Source organism: Alligator mississippiensis, chromosome 7 (genome assembly GCF_030867095.1).
Source record: "Alligator mississippiensis isolate rAllMis1 chromosome 7, rAllMis1, whole genome shotgun sequence".
Classification (NCBI taxonomy): Eukaryota; Metazoa; Chordata; order Crocodylia; family Alligatoridae; genus Alligator; species Alligator mississippiensis.
In genome coordinates, this window is record NC_081830.1 from 30,152,457 (window position 1) to 30,178,635 (window position 26,179).

Sequence of the window (26,179 nt, forward strand, 5' to 3'; positions counted from 1 at the left end):
ATGCTCTCACCCAGGTGCTTGCACACACACTCTCTGCCACATGCATTTGCAGCTGCTCATGGGAGCTGAGGCTTCGGCCACCCCCGCACCATCCCCTGGGGCCTAGAGTGCTTGTGGCCCTGCGCTGCGACTCCTTTTTGGCTTCCCGTGGCTGCTGCTGCTTCTCTGTGGCACCTCTGCAGCCAGAGCCTGAGCCTGGCCCAGATGGGGCGGACTAGACGTGACCTGCAGGGCCCCTCCAGCCTGACTTCCCTAGGATTCAGGCAGTCTGTGTACCTGAGCTTGCAGGTGCCCCCCTGTTGGTTCAGCTCATGGGTCTGGGTGTATCAATTGCAGCTAGCCCTGAAAGAGTGTGGGACTGTGACTAAGACCCCCATTTCCATGTGTGGAAAAAACCTCTTGTCCGTTATTGAAAATGCCCCAGGTTTTGTCAGTCAGTTTTTTTCTCCTTGTATCTTAAACCTTTTCTAAAGGTGCTGTGCTGTGCGGGATGTGACACGTACAAAGTACAGAATGATGTGGCATTGTGTAAAGGGTCACCTGGCGTGAGACACGTGGCATTCCCAAACACCAGTCGTGTTCGTAGGTAAAGGTGTGTGCGAGTGTGTAGATGTACTGGAAGGAACATCAGTAATGACCTCTGTATCCATGTTGTCTAACGCTGCCTAGTGTGAGCCTCTCCTTGGAATCGCATATCACTCGCTCACAAAGGGCCCTCTGAAATGTTGCATACTGGGGTTGGTCTGAAGCTGAATTTTGCTGGGAAATGCCTACAGATGTTGTGCACCTGTTCAAAATAGACTGGCTTGTGTCCATTTTCCTGTTTTTTTCTGAAAGAGCTGCATGGGTTGAGAGAGGGGGTTTGAGTTTTGTTAGGATTCTGCATCCAAAAAGGTGCTTTTTTTGGTTTCTTTTGAAAACCTAGCATGGTGGCAAAAGTTATGAGCAGGGATCGTGGTTTTCTCTGTTTAAAAATTTCAAAATCTCTGATAAAACACAAATTCTCTGATGAAAAATTTTAAATGTGTTTTTCCGCAATGAAAATGAAATGTCGCTATATATATAGATATCATTTGAACACAATGTTTTATTGATATATTTACAATTGTAAAGCAATTTGGAAGCCTACCAGGGCCTCAATCGCTATAATAAAAGACATTCTTAATACTTATAAATTTTGGCATTTGATTTTGGGTTTTTTTATCATGGAAAATCAGAGCTTCTCCTGCCCCCTTCACTCACCAGGACGTGGGTCCAGCTGGAGCTGTCCCCACCCGCTACTGCTTTGTGGCACTGAGCAGCCCTGATATGCTGATGCCTTGCCTATGCCATTGCCCCTCACTCCCAATCCACAGCCCCCAGCCCTGCCAGTGCCTCTCACTTCCCACCCACAGCCCCCGAGCCCTGCTGTGAGCCACAAAATATAGTTCCTCAGCCTTGTGTGGGTGGGAAGGTCTCCTGGATGCATGAGGGTTCCAGTTTGTGATGCTGGTGGTCTCTAGTCTGATTTCACTGTGTTGAAGATTGTGTTTTCGTGTAAATGACTGACATAGCAACCCAAATGGCACACTTCAAAACTTGCATTGTGCACAATGGAGCATTTAATTTCTTAAGTTGTTCCCAACAGAACAGAAGCAATGATCGGTACATGTAATGCTGAATCCTTCTTCAGTAGTTCTGATGAAAGCGATGCGACACAAATGAAGTATCAACCTGTGCCAGGTGTGGCATTCTTAGCTTTGTTTTTCAGCTTTCCTATGCCTGCTTGGCAAATTTGTGAAAGGAGAATCCTATTCTGAGACCCACAAAGAGCAGTCGTTTCCTTCTGAAATAACCTGTACTTTTTGTAAGCATCCTCAGAATCACACATCACATGCATGCCCCTGAGGCAAAGCTTTATTAAGAATCAAACCACAGAATAAATAATTAAAAGAGCAGTATTTTAGAAGTAATCGATTGTCAGTCAAAATGAAGATAGCTGGTTTGGAAACTGAATACAGCAGTCTCCTGCAATATCTGTGGCTTCTCCTCCAGTGACTTGTCTGGAAGATGTTTGGGCATAAGGTGTTATTAATTCTATGATACCACTAGAAACGCATCTGCATACTGCTATGTGGACAGGAGAGAAAGTGAACTGTGTGCTGTAGCTGGACATGTATAGGAGACAGTTAGAGTCTAAGACACCTTCCAAAAAAACAAGGCCTCTTTTCCTACCGTTCTCCTGCCATCTGGGATGTGCACGCAGTTTTCAATATAAGATTACTTTCCCCCCAAGGCTGCTTTGCTTCATGTTGGCCTGCTTTCACATGGAATAGGTTTGAAGCCGATTTCAACATTTTCCATCAAGACCAGGTCGTATCTGCACAGCGCGGGTCTGCAAAAAGAGAGCACAAGATCCTATGAGCCATCTATATAAGGCCTCAACTATGTGGTAAGATCATACAGCATATTAGGGATTTGTGTAGCATGAGTTTGTTATAGCAAGTTTAAAAGGAAAGGAAAACAGCCCTGGGTTGGGTTGCAGTGTTGTGGGTCACAGGAAGATTTAAACGAGATGTTTTGGGTGGGGTTCTGCAAGAATGAAAGCCCCTCTGCCCTGATTTTACAAGGAAGTGATAGCAGCATACTAACACTTATTTTTGTTGAATTAAGTCTCAGGGAAGGAAAGCTCTAAAGAGTTCTCTCACAGGTAGCAGGGGATAATGATGAAGGGTCTCTGGACTAATGGTAAACAAGGTATATCAAAGGACTGCCCAGAAGCTGGAAAAACAGATCAAAAGAGATAATGGATATCTGAGACAAACAGGCTAGGGAGTCACAAGTAACAAAGGTGGACAGAAGGGACCTGGCTTGCTGGAAATTCAGATTCATAAAAGAGTGCTAGATTTGACTGAAATTACAAGGAAAATGGATGGTGTGAATTATTCCTTTTATTTTACTACCATTTTCTCTCTGTTGCACATTCACCTTATTTTCAGTAAGACTGGGTGAGTCAAGGCCTTTTCCCTCAGTAATTTTGCACAGAGAAGAAATCCTTTCAGGCGCTGAAGAGAGGAGGGCAAAGAACATGTGGAACATGCAGCTCAGAATAGATTCATAGATTCATAGATGTTAGGGTCGGAAGGGACCTCAATAGATCATCAAGTCCGACCCCCTGCATAAGCAGGAAAGAGTGCTGGGTCTAGATGACCCCAGCTAGATACTCGTCTAACCTCCTCTTGAAGACCCCCAGGGTAGGGGAGAGCACCACCTCCCTTGGGAGCCCGTTCCAGACCTTGGCCACTCGAACTGTGAAGAAGTTCTTCCTTATGTCCAGTCTAAATCTGCTCTCTACTAGCTTGTGGCCATTGTTTCTTGTAACCCCCGGGGGCGCCTTGGTGAATAAATCCTCACCAATTCCCTTCTGTGCCCCCGTGATGAACTTATAGGCAGCTACAAGGTCGCCTCTCAACCTTCTCTTGCGGAGGCTGAAAAGGTCCAGTTTCTCTAGTCTCTCCTCGTAGGGCTTGGTCTGCAGGCCCTTGACCATACAAGTTGCCCTTCGCTGTACCCTCTCCAGGTTATCCGCATCCTTCTTGAAGTGTGGCGCCCAGAATTGCACGCAGTACTCCAACTGTGGTCTGACCAACGCCCTATAGAGGGGAAGTATCACCTCCCTGGACCTATTCGTCATGCATCTGCTGATGCACGATAAAGTGCCATTGGCTTTTCTGATGGCTTCGTCACACTGCCGGCTCATGTTCATCTTGGAGTCCACTAGGACTCCAAGATCCCTTTCCACCTCTGTGCCACCCAGCAGGTCATTCCCTAGGCTGTAGGTGTGCTGGACATTTTTCCTCCCTAGGTGCAGCACTTTGCATTTCTCCTTGCTGAACTGCATTCTGTTGTTTTCTGCCCACTTGTGCAACCTATCCAGGTCTGCCTGCAGCTGTTCCCTGCCCTCCGGCGTGTCCACTTCTCCCCATAGCTTTGTGTCATCTGCAAACTTGGACAGAGTACATTTCACTCCCTCGTCCAAGTCGCTGATGAAGACATTAAAGAGTATCGGTCCAAGGACCGAACCCTGCGGGACCCCACTGCCCACACCCTTCCAGGTCGAGACCAACCCATCTACCATGACTCTTTGGGTGCGACCCTCTAGCCAATTCGCCACCCACCGGACTGTGCAGTCATCCACATCACAGCCTCTTAACTTGTTCACCAGTATGGGGTGGGATACCGTATCGAAGGCCTTCCTGAAGTCTAAGTATACGACATCCACCCCTCCTCCTGTGTCCAGGCGTTTCGTAACCTGGTCATAGAAAGAGACTAGGTTGGTCAGGCACGATCTGCCCGCCACAAACCCATGCTGGTTTCCCCTCAGCATAATTTGTCCTGCCGGGCTCTCACAAATGTGAGCCTTGATAATTTTTTCAAATACTTTACCAAGGATGGAGGTGAGACTGACTGGCCTATAGTTGCCCAGGTCCTCCTTCCTCCCCTTTTTGAAAATGGGGGCCACGTTAGCCCTTTTCCAGTCCTCCGGGACTTGGCCCGTGCGCCACGAGCATTCGAATATTCCCGCCAGTGGCTCTGCAATGACGTCGGCCAGTGCCTTCAGCACCCTTGGATGGAGCCCATCCGGGCCTGCCGACTTAAAGGCATCCAGTTCTTCCAAGTGACTCTGCACCACCTCAGGATCTACGCATGGAAGTCTGGCGCCTTGCTGCTGCCTCTCTACAACCCCAGTGAGAGACTTGTCGTGCCCCTCGCTTAGGAACGCTGAGGCAAAGAACTCGTTGAGGAGTTCAGCCTTGTCCCCCCTATCTGTCACCAATTGTTTCTGCCCATTTAGCAGGGGTCCTATTCCTCCCTGGGCCTTTCTTTTACTCCCAATGTATCTAAAAAACAATTTCTTGTTGTCCTTTACTTGGGTTGCCATCCTCAGCTCCATGGTAGCTTTGGCCCGCCTAACTGCCTCCCTACAAGCACGAGCAGAGGAGGTATATTCATCTTTAGTGATCTCACCCTGTTTCCACTTTTTATGTGCTCCCCTTTTGGCCCTTAGGCTGCCCTGGATCTCTCTGGTCAGCCATGGAAGCCTCCTGGCCCTTTTCCCTCTTTTGCCTCGCTCGGGGATCGTCTTGCTTTGTGCCCAAAGGATCATTTCCTTTAGGCACAGCCACCCTTCTTGGGCACCCATCCCATCAAAACTCCTACTCTGCAGTGCTTCCCTGACTAATCGCCTGAGTGCAATGAGATCAGCTTTCCTAAAGTCTAGCACTTTCACCCTACTAGTTACCTTACCCACTCGCCGTCTTATGTTGAATTCTTTTATAAGGTGATCACTGCCTCCCAGATAGCTACTGATTTGGAGGTCCCCTATCATGTCATCTCCCGTTGCCAATACCAGATCCAGTATGGCATTCCCCCTAGTGGGACCATGCACCTCCTGTGTCAGGTGGAGGTCCTGTACACAAGTTAGAAACCTGCGTGAGCGATGGGACCTTGCTGTCTGCGTCTCCCAGCAGAAGTCAAGATTGACTCAAGCAGTGTTGTCCCCTAACAGTGGTTCTCAAATTTTTTGCACCAAGACCCATTTGTAAACACCAATGGCCAGTCCCAACCCGGTACCTCTCACTCCCGACCCACTGCCCCCTTCCCCCAGGCCCTGCCCCCCCAGTGTGTGGGGCTGGGGGTATGTGTAGGGCATGGGTGACCCCAAGCAGCCCCATGCAGGCTGGAGCTCTGCCAGCCAGCTAGGGAAAAGCCAGAGTTTCCCACATTTTTCTCTTTTAAAAGAGAATCCATTTTTCAAATTTGATCCATTTTTTAAGTTTGTCCCTCCAGAGGTGGTGCAATCACCTACCCTAGAAATCTTCAAGAGGAGACTAGACAGTCATCTTGCTGGGGTCACCTGACCCCCAGTTATCTTTCCTGCTTGGTGCAGGGGACTGGACCTGATGATCTTCTGAGGTCCCTTCTGGCCTCACAATCTATGAATCAATCTATCAGTCTATGAATCATGACCCTTTCATATATTCTTGCAACACACTGTTGGGTCACGACCCATGGGTTGAGAAACGCTATCCCAGAACGTGTGGCACAGGGGACTGGCCAAGGAGGAGACATAAGTCAGCGGGACAGAATGGTGCAGCAGATATATTCATGCATGCTGTATGGATTGGAGTTACTGTTCCACGGTCAGCAATAGCCACCAGCTGCCTACCACTCACTGGTGTCTGAGGGAACCCCTTCCCTATCTCCACACCCCTTTATTTGGAAGACAAGATGTCTGCAGAAAGTAGGTAGCAGCTGTTGGGAAGCTTGGCTTTATAATGGCTGCTCATGTACATATGTCAGACTCTTGTATTTATGTGAGTTGGATTTGTTTTTGCAACTCCGGTATAAAAGGCAGAACTTCCTCTGGAGGCAAAATAATAAGAGGGCTTTTTTGGTTTGCCTTGGGATTCTTTGGTAATAAATGAGAAGAGCCACTCGTATAATTAGAATCTTGAAGAGCAAGCCATACGAGGAAAGGCTGACAGATATGAGACTGTTCAGCCTAGAAAAGAGATTTCAGGGGGATTTGGTGGCAGCTTACAAATATATCAGGGAAGGGCATCAGGAGATAGGCGAACAACCGTTTACCAAAGTGCTCCAGGGGAAAACCAGGAGCAATGGTCATAAACTCCTAGAAGAAGGTTTCAGACTAGATGTAAGGATAAACTTCTTCATAGTGAATAGACTCCCAGCAGGGGTGGTGTAGGCACTTACCCTGGAGATCTTCAAAAGGGTACTGGATGCACACCTTGCTGGGGTTATTTGACACCAGAAGTCTTTCCTGCCTAGAGCAGGGGGGCTGGACCTGATGATTGGAGGGTTCTGCCTAAGATTGTAAGCTAAGACCCAAAATTACTTAAAGACATTAAACCAAGGTGGAGATGGAACTGCCCAAGGCGGAGATGGAACTGGGACTAGCTACCTGGATCAAGGACAACAAGAAGTCCTTTTTTAAATACATAGGGGGCAAAAAGAAGGTACCGGGTAATGTGGGGCCTCTGCAAGACATGCTAGGAAATCTGGTTGTCACACCAGATGACAAAGCTAACCTATTTAACAATTGCTTTGCCTCCATTTTCCTGAGCAGGGACCAGATCAGCCTGTCTGCCGGGACCCCCTCAGGCCCCAGGGGAGGCGCACCCAGGCCTAGGGTCAGTGAGGATCTAGTCAGGGAACTTCTGGAGGGACTGGACATATTTAAATCAGCTGGTCCTGACGACCTCCACCCCAAAGTGCTGAGGGAATTAGCAGAGTTCATTGCAGGACCCCTGGCACGGCTTTACGAGCACTCGTGGTGCTCTGGTGTGGTGCCAGAGGACTGGAAAAGGGCCAATGTGGTTCCCATTTTCAAAAAAGGGAGGAAGGAGGACCCAGGGAACTATAGGCCAGTTAGTCTTACCTTGATCCTGGGTAAGCTTTTTGAGAGGATTATCCTTGCGCATGTTCACGAGGGGCCAGCAGGGGAGGTTATGCTTAGGGGCAACCAACACGGGTTCATTAGAGGCAGGTCCTGTCAGACCAACCTGGTGGCCTTCTATGACCAGGTCACCAAATCCGTAGACGCAGGGGTAGCAGTGGACGTAGTTTTTCTGGACTTCAGGAAGGCCTTTGACACTGTCTCTCACCCCATTCTCATTAAAAAACTAGGGGACTGTGGCGTCGACACCTACACAGTCAGATGGGTTGCTAACTGGGTGGAGAGCCACACCCGGAGAGTGGTGGTGGATGGGTCATTTTCGACCTGGAGGGATGTGGGCAGTGGGGTCCCCCAGGGCTCGGTCCTCGGACCCGTGCTGTTCAACATCTTCATCAGTGACTTGGATGAGGGGGTAAAAAGCACCCTGTTCAAATTTGCTGACGACACTAAGATGTGGGGGGATGTGGGCATGCTAGAAGGGAGGAATAGGCTGCAATCAGACCTAGACAGGTTACAGGGGTGGGCAGATGAGAACAGGATGGGTTTCAACACTGACAAGTGCAGGGTACTGCACCTGGGGGGAAGAACCAGCAGCATACCTACAGGCTGGGGAACTCCCTTCTCATCAGTGCAGCGGCAGAAAAGGATCTTGGAGTCATTATTGGTGCCAAAATGAACGTGGGCCGACAGTGTGGGGACGCGGTCAGGGAGGCCAACCACACCTTGTCATGCATCCACAGATGCATCTTGAGCAGGTCCAAGGAGGTGATCCTTCCCCTCTATGCGGCACTGGTCAGGCTGCAGGTGGAGTACTGTGTCCAGTTTTGGGCACCGCACTTCAGGAGGGATGTGGACAACTTGGAGCAGGTCCAGAGGAGGGTCACTCGCATGATCAGGGGCCAGCAGGGCAGGCCCTACAAGGAGAGGATAAGGGGCCTGAACCTGTTCAGCCTCCACACGAGAAGGCTGAGGGGGGATTTAGTGGCCTATTACAAACTAGTCAGAGGGGACCAGCAGGCATTGGGGGTGTCCCTGTTCCCCCCGAGCACTACCAGGAGTGACTAGAAATAACGGTCACAAGCTGGCAGAGGGTAGATTCAGACTAGACATCAGGAGGCGCTACTTCATTGTCAGGGTGGCTAGAACCTGGAACCGACTTCCAAGCGAAGTGGCGCTGGCTCCTACCCTGGGGGTCTTTAGGAGGAGGTTAGACGAACACCTTGCTGAGGTCGTTTGACCCCAGTACTTTTTCCTGCTATGGCAGGGGGTTGGACTTGATGATCTGCTCAGGTCCCATCCGACCCTACCAACTGTGAAACTATGAAACCAAATTCTCTCCCCAGATGTGGATGAAACATTCAGAGTGAACAGTGGGTAGTACATGTCTTTAAAAGCAGAATTTGGCCTTATATAAATCATCATCATCATTGGCAATCCCTGAGGTGAGGATGATTATCTTATCTGTGGTTCCAAAAATGGCTGATGAGGCCAATCCAGGGTCAACAGTCTCTGTTGCAGCTTGGGCATGTTTCCATTTGGGGTGGGTGGGTCTGGGTTTTTAGTTCGGTCCTTGACATGCTGTTTCTGCCACTCCCATTTTTCCATCTCCTGTTGTCATCAAAAGGTTCCAAAGTACTGAGATCCTTGCAGCAGACTCTTCCTCCACTTGGGGTGATCCCAGGTGATAGTCTCCCATGAGATGATACTGATGTTGCATTTTTTCAAGTTGGCATGGAGGACATTTTTTAAGCACTTTCTCTGCCCTCCTCTTGAGCGTATGCCTTGACTGAGCTGGGCAAATAAAACTTGCTTCAGGAGTCTGGAGTAGAGTGGCCATCATAGAGGACATTCCAGTTTTCTGCTACTCTGTCCTCTACTGATATGAAACTGGACACCTTTTTCTCTCAAGAGAAAAATAGAGGACATAAAGGTGTCTGGTTTTGTATCAAAAGAGGATAAAGGACAACTGAACTGTCCTCTATGTTGGCCACGCTAGTCTGGAGTCGGACTTTGATGGCGCTGAAAAAAATCACACATATTGTGGATGTCAGCAATATGTTGAATCTCCTTTGCCTTGTCTTCCCACTATCTCTTCTTCATATCATGGGTCCTCCTTTAGACCTCTGTATTGGCTTGTTGGAGATTCAGTTTCTTTTGCTTGGAGTTGATAGCACCACCAGGATGTGGTGGGGACAGTAGATGGCAGTGCTTTCCCTCCTGAAAAGCCACATATGTCCTTGGATGGTGCTGTGACACAGCAAGTTCAGATCACCATTATAATAAACCTGCCCAGCCCTGCAGCCATGGGTCTACAAGTCTTCAACAGCAGAGCAGCAGAAGAAGACATCAGAATCTCAACAGTTGTTAAGGTGGACGAAGGCTGCAGCAGAACGAGATCTCCAATTGTCTTGGTCTCCTTGCCATTGGACGAAGGTCCTGTTCTGTCAAGAACCTTGTGGAAGCAGGTTCTCCACAATAAAATAAATTTTCCATGGAAATGGCTTTTCCAGCACATTTTTCAAGTCCTTTGGCAACCAGCTGATGATGATGGAAGCAGGACTGTGAGGTTTGGAAGCTCCTATTCATGAACTGGTATGAAGGCAGCAGTTACATGAAGGTTGTCTAGCACTTGGAGCCAAGAGTGTGATTCAGCCTAAGCAACCTTCTTCCAGATCCACTTTGCTCACCCTACATGAGGAGGGAGCTAGAAAAGGTCTCCTAAACATAGTTTGCCTACCTTTTTCTTGACTGGGTAACTGCATCTAGTGAAATTAGCTTTACTGTAGTCAAAATCAACAAAGACACACAATCAATTTTGGGACAGGAGACTCATGAACAATCCTAATAGTTAGGGACCTACTGAATTCATGGTGGAAGTGGGCTGTGCAGCAACTCGTTTAATCATGCAGGTTGGCCTGCACACCCCACCATGTTGCTGATTGGCTGAGGGGACCCGGTGGCCCTGCTGTTTGCTGCTGACCGGCTGGGAGGCAAAAACGACACTATATTTAAAACCAGTTTTTGCTTCTCTGTTGATCAGAAGCAAGTGGCACAGCCTCTCCATAGGGGGAGGCACATGGGAGAACCTGCAAGATTAAAGGAGCTGCCACGCAGTTAACTTCCACCGTGAATTCGGTAGGTCCCTATTAATAGTGAACACCCAGAGCACTGTACTGCAATTGTGGCTTGAGAACTCAGATGACACAACATGGATATTGCTGCACTGAGCGAAACCTAGCAACCGAGAGGTGGGCAGCTCAAAGAACAAGGAGGTGGCTATACCTTCTTGTGGAAGGGTAAACAGGAAGGAGAACGCTGGCTTCACAGAGTTCGTTTTTGCCATCAAGAATGAACTCAAACCAACCCAATGAGTTCCCTATCAGAATTAATGTGCACCTCATGACTCTCCATCTTAAACTGTCAGGGAACCAAAACACCACTGTCATCAGCACATCTGCCCTGACTCTTGACACCGCTGACAAAACCAAAGAGGAATTCTATGCCAACCTTGACCAAATCCTTTCTGGCATTCCAGAGAAAGACAGACTTATACTTCTCAACAATTTCAACGCCAGAGCTGGAAGAGACTCAAACCTCTGGAATGGAACCATTGGCAAGGAAGGAGTGGGAAATGCCAACTCCAGCAGTATCCTCCTTTTGACCAAATGCACAGAACACAGACTCACCATCACTCAGGGGCAACGCGTAGGGGGTGCATGTAGGTGCATGTGCATTCCCTGAGCGTGGCAGTGCACCCCCTACAAAAAGACACCGGAGGCACTTGATGGCTGGGAGCACCTGTGGGCAGTCTGGCAGTGTCTGTGGGAGCTCCACTCTTACTGCCACCATGCTCCTGCTGCTGCACTCCTGCCACTGCCAGCGCAGCTGTGCCCCCCCAGCCACTGGGGGCACACATCCTTCATGCCATCACTGACACCCTGTTCTGCCTGAAAAACAGGCCCAAGACATCATGGCAACACACATAATCCAATCATTGGCACTTGATTGATTATGTCAGTGTTTGTGCCTGGGATCGCAAAGATGTCCACATCACCTGAGCTATGCTAGAAACTGACTATTGCTGGATCAATCACTGACTTATCTGCTCATTTATGTCATTCAAATTGGCTCCCAAATAATGGTTGCAGCAGAAGCAATGCTGATGGAAGATCTATGTCAAAGTACTCAAGGACCCAAACAAGTGAGATCTCTTTCACCAGTGCCTCAATGAAAAAATGGAGATTTCCAATCAACAACAACAGGAGAATGTTGGCAGTACTTGGGGGCCTTCAAGTCCACTGTCATCAACGCCTGCAAAGGGATGCATGAACGATGTGTGCCTCCTGAGGCTGGGGGGGCACAAAAACTGTCTGCAGTCAGTGGTGTCAGCAGCAGAGGTGTGTCGGCTGCCCTCAGGTGGCCATGGCAGTGTTGGTGGTGAAGGCAGGCCAAGCGGGGACCTCCTGCACGTGGCTGCAGTGATGGCGGCGAGGGCAGGCTGAGTGGCCATCCACAGGTGGCCGCAGTGGTATCGGCAGTGAGGGGGTGGCGAGTGCTGACCGCCCACAGGCGGTGATGCAGGCATCAGCAGTGGCCAATTTTAGGGGGAGTACTTTCCCCCCCGTGCCTCCCCTACGCATTGCCTATGAAGGGATGGGTGGATTTTCTACCAGGAAACATCAAGACTGGTTTGATAAGAATGACTGTGAGAGCCAAGAGTTGATCGACCACAAGCACAAGGCCTTTTGTACTTGGTAGAATGACCTAATACACACATACATGCAGAAATTAGGGAATTACATACAAATGTCCTCAGGCAGGTCAGTAATGCACATTAAACATTTACAAGTGTCTGATTTGTAAGTGGAGATTGTTAATAATTCTCTACTTACCTTTCCGGATTTGAAATTGACCATAACCTCATTTGGAGAATCCTGAGTTTGTACTTTGGGCCTACTACAGTCCCTGTGGAAAATGTCAAGGACATTCTTTGTACTTCATCCAGATCCTGGTCAAATCCAGTTAGCAAAATAGTTTGTCTGTGTTGTTGAAAAACTGCAGCTTCACTAAAAAGAAAACAAAAAATGTATGATACACTAACTAAAAAGAAAATGGCATGCTGAGTAGATTCAGTGTAATATTAAAAGCAATGGTTATGGGAAAGAACCAAAAACTTTGATTTGCTTCTGTTTTTCAGTGGGTTGGGTTTGAATTCAGATATTTAGAACTGAATACACTCTGATTATTCGGGTACCTAGGCACTTCCAGAAACCATAAGGAATTAATTTCTCATTTCTTTCAGGTGTGAGTAAAATCCTATGAGAATGGCTGTCTGTGAGACTGTTGTCATTCAAGATGGTACAAATCTTGGGAGATCACTTGCATTCTACTGCTGTGGACTGAAATCTTGTTAGTGCAGCTCATAAGATACTGGCACTATTGACCTCAAATGATATTCCTAGCTCCAATTCTGACTTGATCCTGAACTCAAACTGCTAGACTAACCCCTGCTTCCCACATGGACCTATACATTTAATCATCCATGCATACTAAATGACGTGCTGAATACAAAATCCTATATTAAAACTACAGTAGATTTCTGATTTAGAGCTATAAAATGGAAGATTAGGAGTTAAGATGCTGAGGTGTCTTAAATCAGTTACTCATAGTGGTTTTAGCTGGCCACAATACAGGCCTCTATGGAACAGCAGATTTGACAAAGTTACATTACAGCATAACATTAAAGCCAATGGGATTTCATAAGGGATGGATTTGTCTCAGTGACTTTTGCCAACATAGCTCATTTTATACTGAGATGTTGCAGGAAGCTGCAATTGGTATGTGCACAAGCAACATACACAAAAAAACTTATGCTATGAAACTGCACAGGTGAGCAAAGACAGCAAGGAGCAATGGTCTCAAGTTGCAGCAAGGGAAGTTTAGGTTAGATATTAGGAAGAATTTTCTCACTAGGAGGGTAATAAAACATGGGAACAGGTTACCCAGGGAGGTTGTGGACTCTCCCTCCTTGGAGGTTTTTAAGTCCGTGTGACAGGGGGCAATCTCCCAGGCCCAGTTACAGTACCACAGTACAGCCACCTGTCTAGGGCAGTCTGCCCAGTTTTACCTGCCATGCCTCGTTAAGATAATGGTTATAATCTGTGCGGGAGGCTGCCCATCCTGATGCCTAGGGATTTTCACATGACTCCGACCTCCCCTTATCATGTCCCATGCCTCATAGATGGCATCCTTAAGTTGCTCTATGCTTCAGCTCGAGGCTGGGACAAACTCAGCCCCTTGATAGGCTGCACACATTCATCCTTTCATTCCCCACAACGGGCCTCATTCACACCACCCACTTTCACCAGGCCTCTAGCACTCAACCCACCCACTGGGCCTCTTACTCGCTGCCCCACATGGGGCCACACTCAGCCTGCCCTGCTTCCTTGAGTGGCTCCCGTAAGGCATCAGGCTTGCCTACATGAACTCCCTGGCTGGCCCTGGATTGCATATTTGTCTGTGTGCCTGTTGACTGGGGGTGGTTATTATGGGCTTGGGAGCCTGTGCTGTATGTATTGTGTAACCTCAGAGGGTTGTAGATAAGCAAGTGACTCTGGCATAAGCAGTGTGTGACTAAGAGCAAGTGACTAAGAACATACAGCTAGAAATACCACTCCACTGTCACTGAAGAGTACCTGAAAAACTTGTCTGGCAGGAAACATTTGACTGCAGCCTGATTTGATGAATTATACCGATTTGTGTGACCACATATGCACAAATGACCATTTCACTCTTGAAAATAAGCAGCATATTTCTTTGATGCTACATCCTAAGGGCTAGAGCAAAGGCTGGTGTAACTTTGTGCAGTCTATGGAAATTACATAGTGTTATGCTAATTTATGGCAAATTGGGTTTGGTCCTGCCAGGTGTAAGCATAGTGACCCTTGACGCAGAACTCCCTGTACAACCCTCTTCCCAAAACCATGTTCTGGTTGGTCTAAATGACTTGCTAAGTTTTGTGGCTTGTAAAGCCAGTATGACTTACTGGTTGATTCTGGATTTTGCTGTGTTTCCAGCTTGGTCGGTCAATTTAATTGTGAGGGAACCTCTCCTCATATTTTGGTTCCAGGTAATGACATCCACAAAGTAATGATAAACTGTGAGGTAAACAAAGAAAGAGTATTGTTAGACGAGGGTTAGATGATGCCTCTGCAGATGCTACTGTAAAATCCCTCTGCACATGCTACTTTGCTGAGCTGTGCTGTGCAGAGGGACTTTACTGGCAACCTGCATAGAGAGGTGAAGAATCAGGCTGGTGCCTGCATTTGTGATGTTTGCTATAAACTCTGACCAAAGAGCAGGGTGTGATGAATCCTTCCAGAGGTAGAGCACTAATTAGTTATGGGGTTCAACCAGACCAAGAGCTTGAAACAGTGTGATTAGAACCTGCTCTACTCTTTGTTTTCCTTTCCCTTCTGTGTATGCTGCTGCCCACTGGGAAAAATTAAAAAATAAAATAAAATAAAGCAGAGTGAAAACAGACAACGGTTTTGGGGAAAAAGTCCTGAACGCCACCTGTTATGCTTGTCCAAGGGCATTCAGAAGTACATGACTCCAGGGACAAGTGAGGGAAAGAATGCTGGCAGGCTGGCAAGCCCAGAGTATATTGTGAACATAAAGCAAAGCTATACATAAATTGCCATAAACAGATTCAACAAAAAGTAACTTTAGATTCTCATGGGAACCTTCAGCACATTCACATATCTCTCACTTCCCTTAGTTCTGTTCTCCGTTAAGCACCAAAACAGGACAGAAGCCTATTTTTTCTTTCAGGTCACTTTTAAGAGTCAAAGGCTCAGTTAACCCAAGGAAGTCATGCCACTGGCTACAATGGGAACAAAACTGGACTCTGGGACAGTTACTGCTCTTTTTCCTAAGTTTTTTTTCATTTATCACCACCAAATCTTCTAAAAAGACAACAAGTCTGTACCAGCACACCCCTGCTTAACTGGTCTGTGAAAGGTTCCTGTTCTTTCAATTGTGCCATTTTGGAGCAGTACAAATGCATTTTCTGTGGCCAGAAGGCCTGTGTGTGTAACTTGTTGCGGGATGTCCCTGCTGGCTAACCACCTGTCCTGAACGCTGTGTATTTGTGCTGTTGCAGAAAGGGACAGTCCTCAGTGTGCCTGTCTAGAAATGTGAATCACTCACTGCAAAATGGTTCTTTGTCAGCTGTATCAAAAAAGGCTTTAGTCACTGGAGGATCCTTTTGCGTTAAATGGCTTTTCCATTCATAAGCATAGTATCCTAGAGAACAGAGGGTAAAAATATAATAAAAAGTTACTAGAGCGGCTGTGGGAAAGACAGGTTGCATTTGATTTATACTATATTACTTTTCAGCCACAAGAAGAATATTAAAATTAGTTACTGATCAAATATACTGCAGATGAAGCCAATCCCAATAATCTGCACAGTTACTGCACACTTTTAGTTTTATTCACGTGAGTGAACCAAGACACAGGTGGCAGTGTCCAGAGGAAGGCAATTTAACGGTGCCTGCTTCTGGTCTATCCCATATTTTTAAGACCGTTCTTTTTTCTTTGGAATAATATACCATTCCCCACCCCATGCACACACATTGAAAGTTGACTACTGGGAGCTCAAGAGAATATTTTCATGGCTTAGATTTAATTTGAGGAAGCCTACAGTTAGGCTCTTAATTCTGTATTTGGACACCTTGATAAGTAATTTCTGAAATGCAGAGCATCTCACCAGATTGATGGAAGTTCAGGGTGCTGAGCAGGTTTTGAAGTGCTCAGCCTGAAACTGTGTCACACCCTTAGTTCCCCATACTGTTCTGCTGATACATTCCATTTCTACACTGCAGCTTCCTCCCCTATTTGAGTTTAAAGTCCTCAAACAAGTCTTTGATTTGGCCTTTCCAGTCCTAGGCTCACCATGAATGCAGACTTCCTATTAAAGTCTTGATGCAGATGTGCAGAGACTGAGTGAAATCACCACATCCATTTTCATTTGCAATGTAAGCTAGGAACTTAACTGCTCTGCCTGAAAGGGGAAAGGTGTCATCTCACCACCAAGCGTTTATAAAAAACAAGAAAGCAGCAAAGCCAGTTTTCTGTAGGTGAGTTTGAAAAGCTTTGAGTCCTTAAGCAGTAGGCTCCATTCTGTTTGTAAGAGTTTCCACAGGAAAAAAACATAGGTGAAAGTAAGACAGGTGACTGAAAGAGGTGTGATTCTCAAAAAAATCATCACCTAAAAACACTTCTATCCACAATGGGTGCTGCATCTTTCTTACCCAGTACTGGGCATGGCAGAGGCTGGAAAATATTGCAGCTGGTACATTTGCTGTTCTTGTAATCTCTGTATGAGTCGCATGGGTAAGCAGTGATGTTGCAGCTCTTTTTCAAGGATGACAGGAACAGGAAAACAGACCTCTGATGGTCACATTTGAAATATTGCGATCCTCGATTGCACAAGGAGAAAGAATCTCTCATTAGAAATGAGTTGCGTAACTAAGGCTGGGCAGGTGGGGCACTAGCCCTAGGCATCAATTTAGAGGGGGAGTGCCAGGAAAGCCCACGCTGCTGCAGTATGATGGTACATCCCATTACCTCCCCCAGCTCTCTGACAAAATACCCTCCTCCTCAGGCACCACGATTCCTACTTACACTTGTTAGAAATCCCAGTGCTGCCTGCCAGCAGTGTTAGTGCTACAGCAAAGCTGTATGATTGCAGCCAGGATAGAATTGCTGCCCAATCTTAATGCAAGGCATTTAAGTGGGGTCATGTCAAACATTGACCAGTGATTTGTAGCAGACCCTGGCAAGCAATGCATGTGGACCACATAACTTCAGGTCTATCACTTGGGGGACGGGTGTTCCTACTGAAGTACAGGGATTGGGCCACAGTCTAATCAGTGCATCAAAGTAATCAAACCACAGGAGACTTCACTGACACCAGGCTCAGACCAGCTGATGGGAGGAGGGAAGATGGGGGAAATCAGAGCAAAGTCAAATATAGTGTGGACTTCCTTTGAAAAAATACCCCAAGCCAGGATGGAAGAGAGCATGAACTTGCTGTGACCAAAGATCTACCCTTGGTTGTAGTGGAAACTGGATAAATTTCATCCTGTACTGCAAAAGCTTAGAAAATGCTCCTTACATGTTTCCATGCGTTATGGAGCACATATGGTTCTGATTTCAATGTGTAACCAGGCCAAATGACAACCTATGCTGCAAACACTTTACTACTTACCACAAAATATAGGGGTTACTAGAGACCTCAGTGTGTTCTGGAGACTTAAAATGATCATTTAAAAATAAGTTTATACAACAGCTATGACAACAACACTAAGCAGCCCAGGCTTATTGGGGTGATTATTCAATGTATTTTTTTATAGTTTCCACACTGCAAAGTAAATTTAATTACCTGAAAATATTGTTTGCGGACAGCCGGGTTGGTCAGTTCCTCCATTGGGATAGAAGTCTATGTGTCCTAGGGCTTCTCTGTAACCTAGTCCTAATAAAAGAAAATACTTTTTTTTTCTCCTCTCCCCCACTAAATCATGAATCACAGAAAAAGGGAAATTTAAAATGGAGAATCTGGAACAATTAACACAGCTTCCTTTAGCTTTAGGGTGCTTGGTTGTCTGAGAGATTTAGCTTCTTTGTTCTGTTTATACATGACTGAGGCAAATAACTGTGACCCAGACACCCCATTTTAGTTGAAGGCAGCAAATGGACAAGCTACCTGTTGGGGTCCTTGGCCTTGCCTCTCCCCATGCCTTACTCAAATGCAGAGCCTGGACTCCCAGAGCATCCCCTGTCATCTGGTGAGGTGCCACAAACAAAACTGGTCCCACCCTCCTATGCCACAGAAGATCCACGAGTGGATGGTCCCTTCCATGCACACACCAGGGAGGCTGAGGGAGAAGGGCACAATCCCATGCAAAGAAGTGGATTCTGAATGGGATGCTGAAGTGAGGAAGTGTGCACAGTGGGAGTATGCACAAACAGATGATGAGGTCCTATTGCTGTCAAAAAGCTGAAGCTGCCGGAGTTGTGGGGAAGCTGAGCCTCTCCATCATAGACGGAGAGAAATGTGGTAGCAAGGTCAGGGGGGCCAATGGCCTGGCTGAAGATGTGAACACAGGTAGGTATGGGATGTGCTCCAAGTGGTGCAAGGCTGGGAGACGAGCCTCCGGGCTGCCAGTAGCAGCCTGCTTATTCCTTCACTCCTGGTTCATTTCTAAGTTCCCATCTAATGAGAAACAGACAAGGAAGAAAGGAAACATCATTACCATCAATGTCAGAATGGATGACATCCACAAACTGGGCGTCTGAAGGATCTAACCTCTCGCTATGGGGTTTCCCACGGAACAGGGGTCCTGCTGGGTCAAGTGCTGAAATGCAAAATGGTTCTTATGGCACCCCTGTAATATCGTACCATTTACAATGTTCTCTATATTCAACATGTGCAACAGCTGAGGCAGAGAGATGAAGTGACTTGCCAAAGACAAGAACAATGACTGGGAAAAGGGCTTACCTGTGATTCTCCCAAGTCTACCATTATACATCTGTCCCACGAACCCAGAGATATGTGCACCAAGGCTAATTCCTATCAGATAGATAGAGTCAAGTGATGCTCCTTCAGCCTGCAATTTAAAAATGCTGTGATCATTAGTTACAGAAATATTAAGAACATAAGAAATATCAGAGGCAGGAACCAGCTGCTGGCCAGGTTTAAGTTTAATGTTAACACACCTCCCTATTTTTACCCCCACCTCCACCAGTCATGTACTTTTATCAAAGCAAATGCCAGAACTCTTGGGTACACAATGCTCACTGCAAGAGCCACCCTTTTACCCACTCCATTTATCCCACCGAAAAGATGCTTTGAACTCAGTCCCCATCTCTACCATGGACCTGATAGGGGAACTCTTTGGCCAGTTTCCCTGGGCACTAATTCATTATTATGTGTAACCAAAGTAAAGAATTTGGCACACCAGATTTTTCTCTTACAATAATTACTCTATCCCCTTTAAAAAGAATTTGCTGTCCCAAAGAATCTGATGTATTTATACATTTCCTTCTCATAATATGTTTTATTTAGTACACAGTTACTGTAAACATCTCTCTTACCAACATTCGGTCAATACGCTCCTTCAAGAATTCAGCAACCTTCCTGGTTTTTCTAAAAGCATTATGGTATATGAGAGTTGTGGCTCCCCGATTCCAATCTACAATAATTATGTTGACATCTTCAATAGAAAGCAAAAGCTTTATTATATCTTGGATCCATACTGGGGGAGAGCCTGTGGGTCTGTATCCATGGACAATGAAGATGGATTTCTTGGTCACATTCAGATAGTTGGAGGCCACTGTACTGAGAGTTTCAGCACAATGCTGGTTTTGTCTTGTGTACAGCAGTAGTTTCACCTTCAGGTCTGTTCCTGTCAAAGCACTGCTTATACTGAGACCTGTGAATGCTGGACATGCTTCCTCTGTATCTGAAAACAAGACGTTATAGGAGGTCATTATCAATCTGATCAACTTCTGTGCTTTTATCCCTATTGGCCAAAGCCAGACTGACAGATGATCCACATCCAAAGGTTACATTTCCCTTCTTGCCTCCTCCTCACATGCACTGCTTGGGGCATCCTGGGACCTCACCTTCTGCCCTGGTGTTATGGTGAGAGCCTTGCCCCTAAGCCAGTGTTACTCCTCTCTCAGATTTCTGGTCTGTCTTCACAGTATCTATACTCTGCACGTTTCTATTGTGCTCATCATCACTCTTGTGCCTGAGCACCTGCCAGTCCAGGGTGGAAATATTAAAACTAGGGCTGTGCGAGGCTTCGGACAGAGCTTCAGATCTGGAGAAGCTTTGGATACTTCGGTGACTGAAACACCATGTCTGGGTCGAAGAGCTGGCTTCATTCGGCTTCCCGAAGCGCTTTGGAGCTGCCTTTGAGATCCGGCCATAGGGTATAATGGGGAAACAATACAATATCTATAACTTTGTTGTTTTTTGTCTGATTTGGATGACATTTTCAGGGGTGATAGACTCTGTGGAAAGCATAAAGCTTGCCAAGTTTCAAGAAGATTGGTGCAGGGGGTTGGGAAGAACTGCACCCCAAATTCTTGAAAGCAAAACTCCTGTCACATCTATATGTTACAACACAGGAGGGTCAAAATTGCAGGGGTGGTAGCCTATGCTGAGGCCACAAAGCCTGCCAAGTTTCAAGAAGATTGGTGCAGGGGTTTGGGGGGAACTGTCCCTCAAGCTGTGGACAAGCAAAACTCATGCCATGGGTGACACTGCGTGTGTTAAGGCGCAGCAGGGTGACAGCTGCAGGGATGGTGGCCCCTGCTGTGGCCATGATGCCTGCCAGCTGTGGAGGAGATTGGTGCAGGGGGGTTCTGGGGACCTGCACCCCAAGCTGCTGACAGGCCAAACTCGTGCCATGGGTGCTTGTGGGACTGACTGTCTCAGTCTTGGGGTGGGGAGGGGAGACACTACTGCAGGCCTGGCTGATAAGCTACTGTGTTACCAGTTACCAATCAATCATGATTTACTCAAGGACCAGCTCAATACACGGGACCTAGCTATGCCATCAATTAGCACTTACAAAACCAGGCTAAGGAGAGGAAAGAATCAATACAGACAACTGCCCCAAGACAGACACAGTCAGTCCCACAAGCACCCATGGCAATAGTTTTGTCCATCAGCAGCTAGGGGTGCAGGGCCCAGAACCCCCTTGCACTGATCTCTTCAGCAGCTGGCAGGCATCGTGGCTGCAGCAGGGGCCACCATCCCTGCAGCTGTCACCCCACCGCGCCTTAACACACACAGGGTCACCCATGTCATGAGTTTTGCTTGTCCACAGCTTGAGGTGCAGTTCCCCCCAAACCCCTGCACTGATGTTCTTGAAACTTGGGAGGCTTTGTGGCTTTAGTAAGACCTACCAGTCCTGCAGTTTTGACCCCCCTGTGGTGTAACACATACACATGACAGGAGTTTTGCTTTCAAGAATTTGGGGTACAGTTCCCCCAAAACCCCTGCACTGATCTTCTTGAAACCTAGCAGGCTCTGTGGCCTCACCAGGGGCCACCACCCCTGCAGTTTTCACCCCCCTGTGCTGTGACACACAGCTGTGACATGAGTTCCCCCCAAACCCCTGGACCGATCTTCTTGAAACTTGTTAAGTTTCATGCTCTCAGCAGAGGCTACTGTCCCTGCAAGTTTCATCCAAATCGGACAAAAAGCAACAAAGTTATAGCTATGTAATTGATCCCCCCATTATACCCTATGGCCGGATCTCCAAGGCGGAAACCCGTTCCGGAGCTCTGGATCAGATCGCGGCCATCCAAAGCGGCCGGATCCAAAGTCGGATCAGATCGCTGCTGACTCGCACAGGCCTAATTTAAACCCTTTTAAATACACATTTTTATTAGGAATTTATTATTAATGATTGTCATCATTGTAGCTGTAAAGGAGAAGGTGCAAATGGAGCTGGAAAGACATTACCATTCAGCAGAAAGCACTGTTTCCACTGCTTAGCTCTGTTTCCTGCCACATGTAACCTGTTCTGAGGCCTGCCCATGTCATCATTTTGCTAAGCACCTTACTGAACTGACCAAAAGCTTCAGTCTCCGGTAGGGGATGTCCTTTTAGGATCTGATTGGTATTTATTCATACACAGCACAGAAAGCATGCGAGAAGTCTTATAATCTCTGTACCGGGACTGCTGCAATTATGCAAACTTGATTAATAAAGAGATTAATGCAAAAAGTGGTGAAACTCTCAGTATTTTCTTTGGGAGGTTGATATAAACCCGAGATTAAGCATGAATCATAGTGAACAGTTTCTTTGGAATTGGCTCCAAAACTCTAACACCATTTCTCAAGTATAGTTTGTCATTTGTCAGGATTAACTTGCAATAGAATAAGAAAACCCCCAAATGAGGTGCTTTCTTCATCCACACCCTGTACATGCCCATACTCATATAAACACGTTGTTCTAATATAATTGATGTAAAAAGAACTCTCTGCATTTCCCATAGGGCACTGACATCACCTTTTCTCTCATGGAGAAAATAGTACACCATGGATGTTGTTGTTCTCTTCTCTTCTTTTCTCTTGTTGGTGGGAAGAAATATAAGCTAGTAGACTGGGAATTGGGTTAAGACTTGGGAAAGTTTGGTTTATTTCTGACTCAGCCTGCTGGATGGTTTAGGTCAAGTCACTTGTTGCTAAATACAGAAGTTTCCTTATCTTCTAAAACAGGGATATAGATAATGATCTTCTTTGTAAAGTGCTTTGCAAATCCAAAGGGGTAAAATGCTACATAAAAGGGTTGTCTCCTCCTCTTTCTGCCTCAGGTGTGTGGTATGGGCAGGTTCATCTCCAGAACATGGGAGGCTGTAAATGGTAAACCTGTGCCTGCTTGTTCACTGGAAAAAAACCTTTTACATAATCTCTCCCATTAGCTGAGATACCTGGGGTGGTTTGCTCCATTTCCAATGTTCTTAATAAGGCCTTCACAGATGATTTTGATGTAACTTAATTCCTGAACAGCTACTGGAACCACACTCACCTTCTTGTGGTACCAGATCTCCTTTGCTGCTGTGACCAGGTTATGGTACTTTTTTTGCTTCTTTACACTGGTGCGCACTGTTGTCTAGTACAACAGCAGCAATGAGTAGTACTGCCCTGACCTTTTCACCCACAACTTTGACAGTTGGTGAGTTGCGTGGCACAATCTGGTCTGGGGTAATTGTCATAACCCAACAAACGTTGTTTTTTGTCATCTTATGGCATAGGTGGTAGCCTGTATTTATATATAGGCTGTGTGTATAGAATACTTCTTTGTTAAGCCAATTGGCAAAGCACCACCTAAGCTACAGGGTTGTGCCATTTGACGTTTCTTGATCAGAGAGGACCTCACGCATGCCTGTGATATGCTGGATCATTCATTGGTGCATATTTCAGGCAAGTCTTTTTGCAGGATAGATTTTTTGTAACTATTCATCACGATAGCTGCTGCACACAAAGCTGTGCATTTCACTGAATCTCAACCATCTCAACCAAGCAGTCAAATTCTGATAACTGGCTTGGTCCATGAAGAGCACGGAAGCAAACTTGCCACGTTGAGCCACATAGTGCTGTACTCATTTCTTCTTGAGCAGATCTCTTCCACTCCACCTCTGACAGTCATTTTTCTAGTGCAAAGGTGTGAAATCCTGACCATCCCTAGCAACTGCCTATGGCAAGACTCAGTCTTTGCCTAAAATATGTTCCCTCAAGCCTTTCACCTGACCTTGTAAACCTGTTTAGGATTGTACAGGCCTCCTTCTTGTTGTAGTTATGACAATTATTATTATGATTACTACTATTACATGCAAATCAAAACCAACAAACAAAATGCATTGATTCCTCCTGAAAAACCTTGAGTTCAATGAAATATCAACTGATAGTAATACAGATGTTTTGATTTTTGAAAACACAGAATCCAGGATTTTTTCCTCACTGAGTGGAGAAGTGTAACACTCTGGGTAAAGAGTAACTCTGATGTATTTAGAGTAGGCTTGTTTTTTATTATAAAAAAGTATTGCTGAGAAGAATTAGAGGACTTCAAAATGATATTTTCAACTAGGAAATGCCATTTCATCTGTTTCTAAAATTTAAAATCCTTTTTATTTATTAGTGTTTTGCTCAAAATATAATAGTTCTCTGGACACTTTACATTAAACTGTAATTGCTTATGTGCAGTACTCATACAGATGCAGTTTGGGCATGAAAGAGATAAGATGCAATCATTTACTGTGTTTTTACATTTTGGGTTTTGTACTCACTATGAATTCCTCACATTCATCAAGTGTCAAAGACATTTACTGCCAAAAATTAAAATTCACCATTGGTATATATAAATGATATACTAGGCTATACTACAGTATATGTATAATACGCAAGATACATATATTTATATTCCATTAAAATCTGAAAAGCCTGCTTAATTTGCTGCAAAAATCAGATTGTTTAGTTTCTTACCTGCTCCCACCCTGCACGTGAAGATGAAGATGAAGATGATGTGTAGCCTCAGCATATGGAATGGACCCTGGAACGGCTACATTCAAACTGAGAGAACCTTTCTGTAATTTTACTGTTCCCAAAATTTCTTTCACATGAGTTCACTCGCACTTCCAAGCTGCATTTCAACTGTGGGCGCTGTCAGTATCAGTAGGTGTGGTGACAAGCAGGAAGTTACTGTTACAAGGAATTAAGGCCAGTCGTTTAACTTCTCATTGCAAGGCTGCTGCTCTGTGAAAGGTGAGGCAGCAGCTGCTCTTACAGGATAATTTATTTTAATTTATTCTGTTTGGGGAAAGACTAATCCAACACATGAGTTGGTTTGGTAATTCAAGCTGAAATAGCAGATTGCCTAGATGGGTTGAAATGAGGAAGAGTATTGCAAGTCTGGTTTTTAGCTTTTTGTGAAGAAACCTGAAGAATATGACTCTCTCTGGTAGTCTGATTCATATTGGGACTGGGCCCACTTTAGGTTTCACAGAATCCTAGGGTGAAGAGAGCCCCACATCTCCATATTCTGATAAAACCTGACGTTTCTGCTAGTATCACACTGGCCAGTGGCCAGGCCCTCTGTTCAAGAGAGAAGCTCTGTTACAGAAGTGACCTGACTTCCCTGACTACACAAAACCCTGTAGCCAGGAGATGGGCCCAAAGAACACAGGAGGGTACCTATGCCATTCCTACCACCAAGTGTCCAGCAATTCCAAGGGGATGGCCCTGTTAGATACTGTACTTCTGCAACTGAGCTGGATGCTTCTGTATCCAGCAAAAGTGACCATGACTCCTGCAAGGCAGGGTAGAGGGGAGACATTGGCAATGTTATGACAGTAGCATGTAAGGATTGAGAAGGGAGGCTGCCACTGAAAGGGTGGGGAGAGGCAGGAATAAGAGTAAGGGCCCAGCAGGGCCTGAAAAAGGATCAAATGGGGAACAAGCCTGAGGAAGGATAGGAAGGCTGATGAAGAGAGGGAAGAATGAGGGAAACTCTTCCAGGCCCCCTGGTGGAGGGTTTACTTAACACTGTCTATGGGAAGCAGGGCCGAGGTGCATAATTAATTGCTGTGCTGCAGGTGGGGCAGATACCGGGATAGGAGTGCAGCATTAATTGATCAGATTGGCAGGTGCAGGGAAAAGCTGGGAGGTACCATACCCTCAGGAGCTCTCCCACTCCTGCAGTTTGGCCAAAACCAGCTCAGAGTATGCTGATGGGGGGAGAGCTGATGACAGCATCTTTCTCACACGCTGGAGGGAAGCCGGCCAGGCAGGATGGAAGGAATTTTAAAACAAAAACCACTGAAAAATAAAAGCCACAATACAACTTGTTTTATAAATGTCTATATTTATAAATGTCTATAAATGTTATAAATGCCTGCTGAACTGATATTCTTGGGGATCTGAGCCAAACAGGGAAAATTCAGAACCAAGCGCCCTTCTGAACACAAAGAAGAGTGAGGAAGAGTCACTTGAGACACAGCCATTGTGGAGTTCTTGGCCTTTTGGCTCAGATCAAGTGTCTTGGCCTCTGGTGGGCTAAGATCGAGAGCGGTTATCCAAATCCCAAGATTTCTATGCTTGGGCCTGCATATAGGATGCCTGCGAATGGATTTGGGAG

General features: G+C 46.2%; 1 protein-coding gene across 2 annotated transcripts; it reads right to left on the reverse strand.

Moving 5' to 3' along the window:
- Positions 1–1,067: 1,067 nt before the first annotated feature.
- LIPH (lipase H) lies at positions 1,068–24,781 on the reverse strand. 2 transcript variants are annotated; one of them, XM_006263934.4, is made up of 10 exons: positions 24,529–24,781; positions 19,621–19,988; positions 19,025–19,133; positions 18,780–18,881; positions 17,909–17,998; positions 16,776–16,943; positions 15,671–15,766; positions 14,505–14,616; positions 12,352–12,525; positions 1,068–2,374 (listed from the first exon to the last, which is right to left on the reverse strand). In XM_006263934.4, exons 1-10 carry the CDS (start codon positions 24,581–24,583, stop codon positions 2,287–2,289), a joined length of 1,362 nt encoding a protein of 453 aa, XP_006263996.1. In that variant the 5' UTR covers positions 24,584–24,781; the 3' UTR covers positions 1,068–2,286. The 2 variants fall into 2 exon arrangements, with proteins under 2 accessions (XP_006263996.1, XP_014460061.1); XM_014604575.3 differs by lacking the exon at positions 16,776–16,943 and having other exon boundaries at positions 24,529–24,780.
- Positions 24,782–26,179: the final 1,398 nt, after the last annotated feature.

Bases quoted from the DNA above. Each gene is read 5' to 3' on its own strand.
- LIPH (XM_006263934.4), bottom strand. From the start codon at position 24,583: ATGCTGAGGCTACACATCATCTTCATCTTCATCTTCACGTGCAGGGTG. The intron at 19,134-19,620 runs GTAAGAGAGATG...TTTAAATTGCAG, and splicing joins AGCGTATTGACCGAATGTTG to GCTGAAGGAGCATCACTTGA. The intron at 16,944-17,908 runs GTAATTAAATTT...TGTGCAATCGAG, and splicing joins TCCGCAAACAATATTTTCAG to GATCGCAATATTTCAAATGT.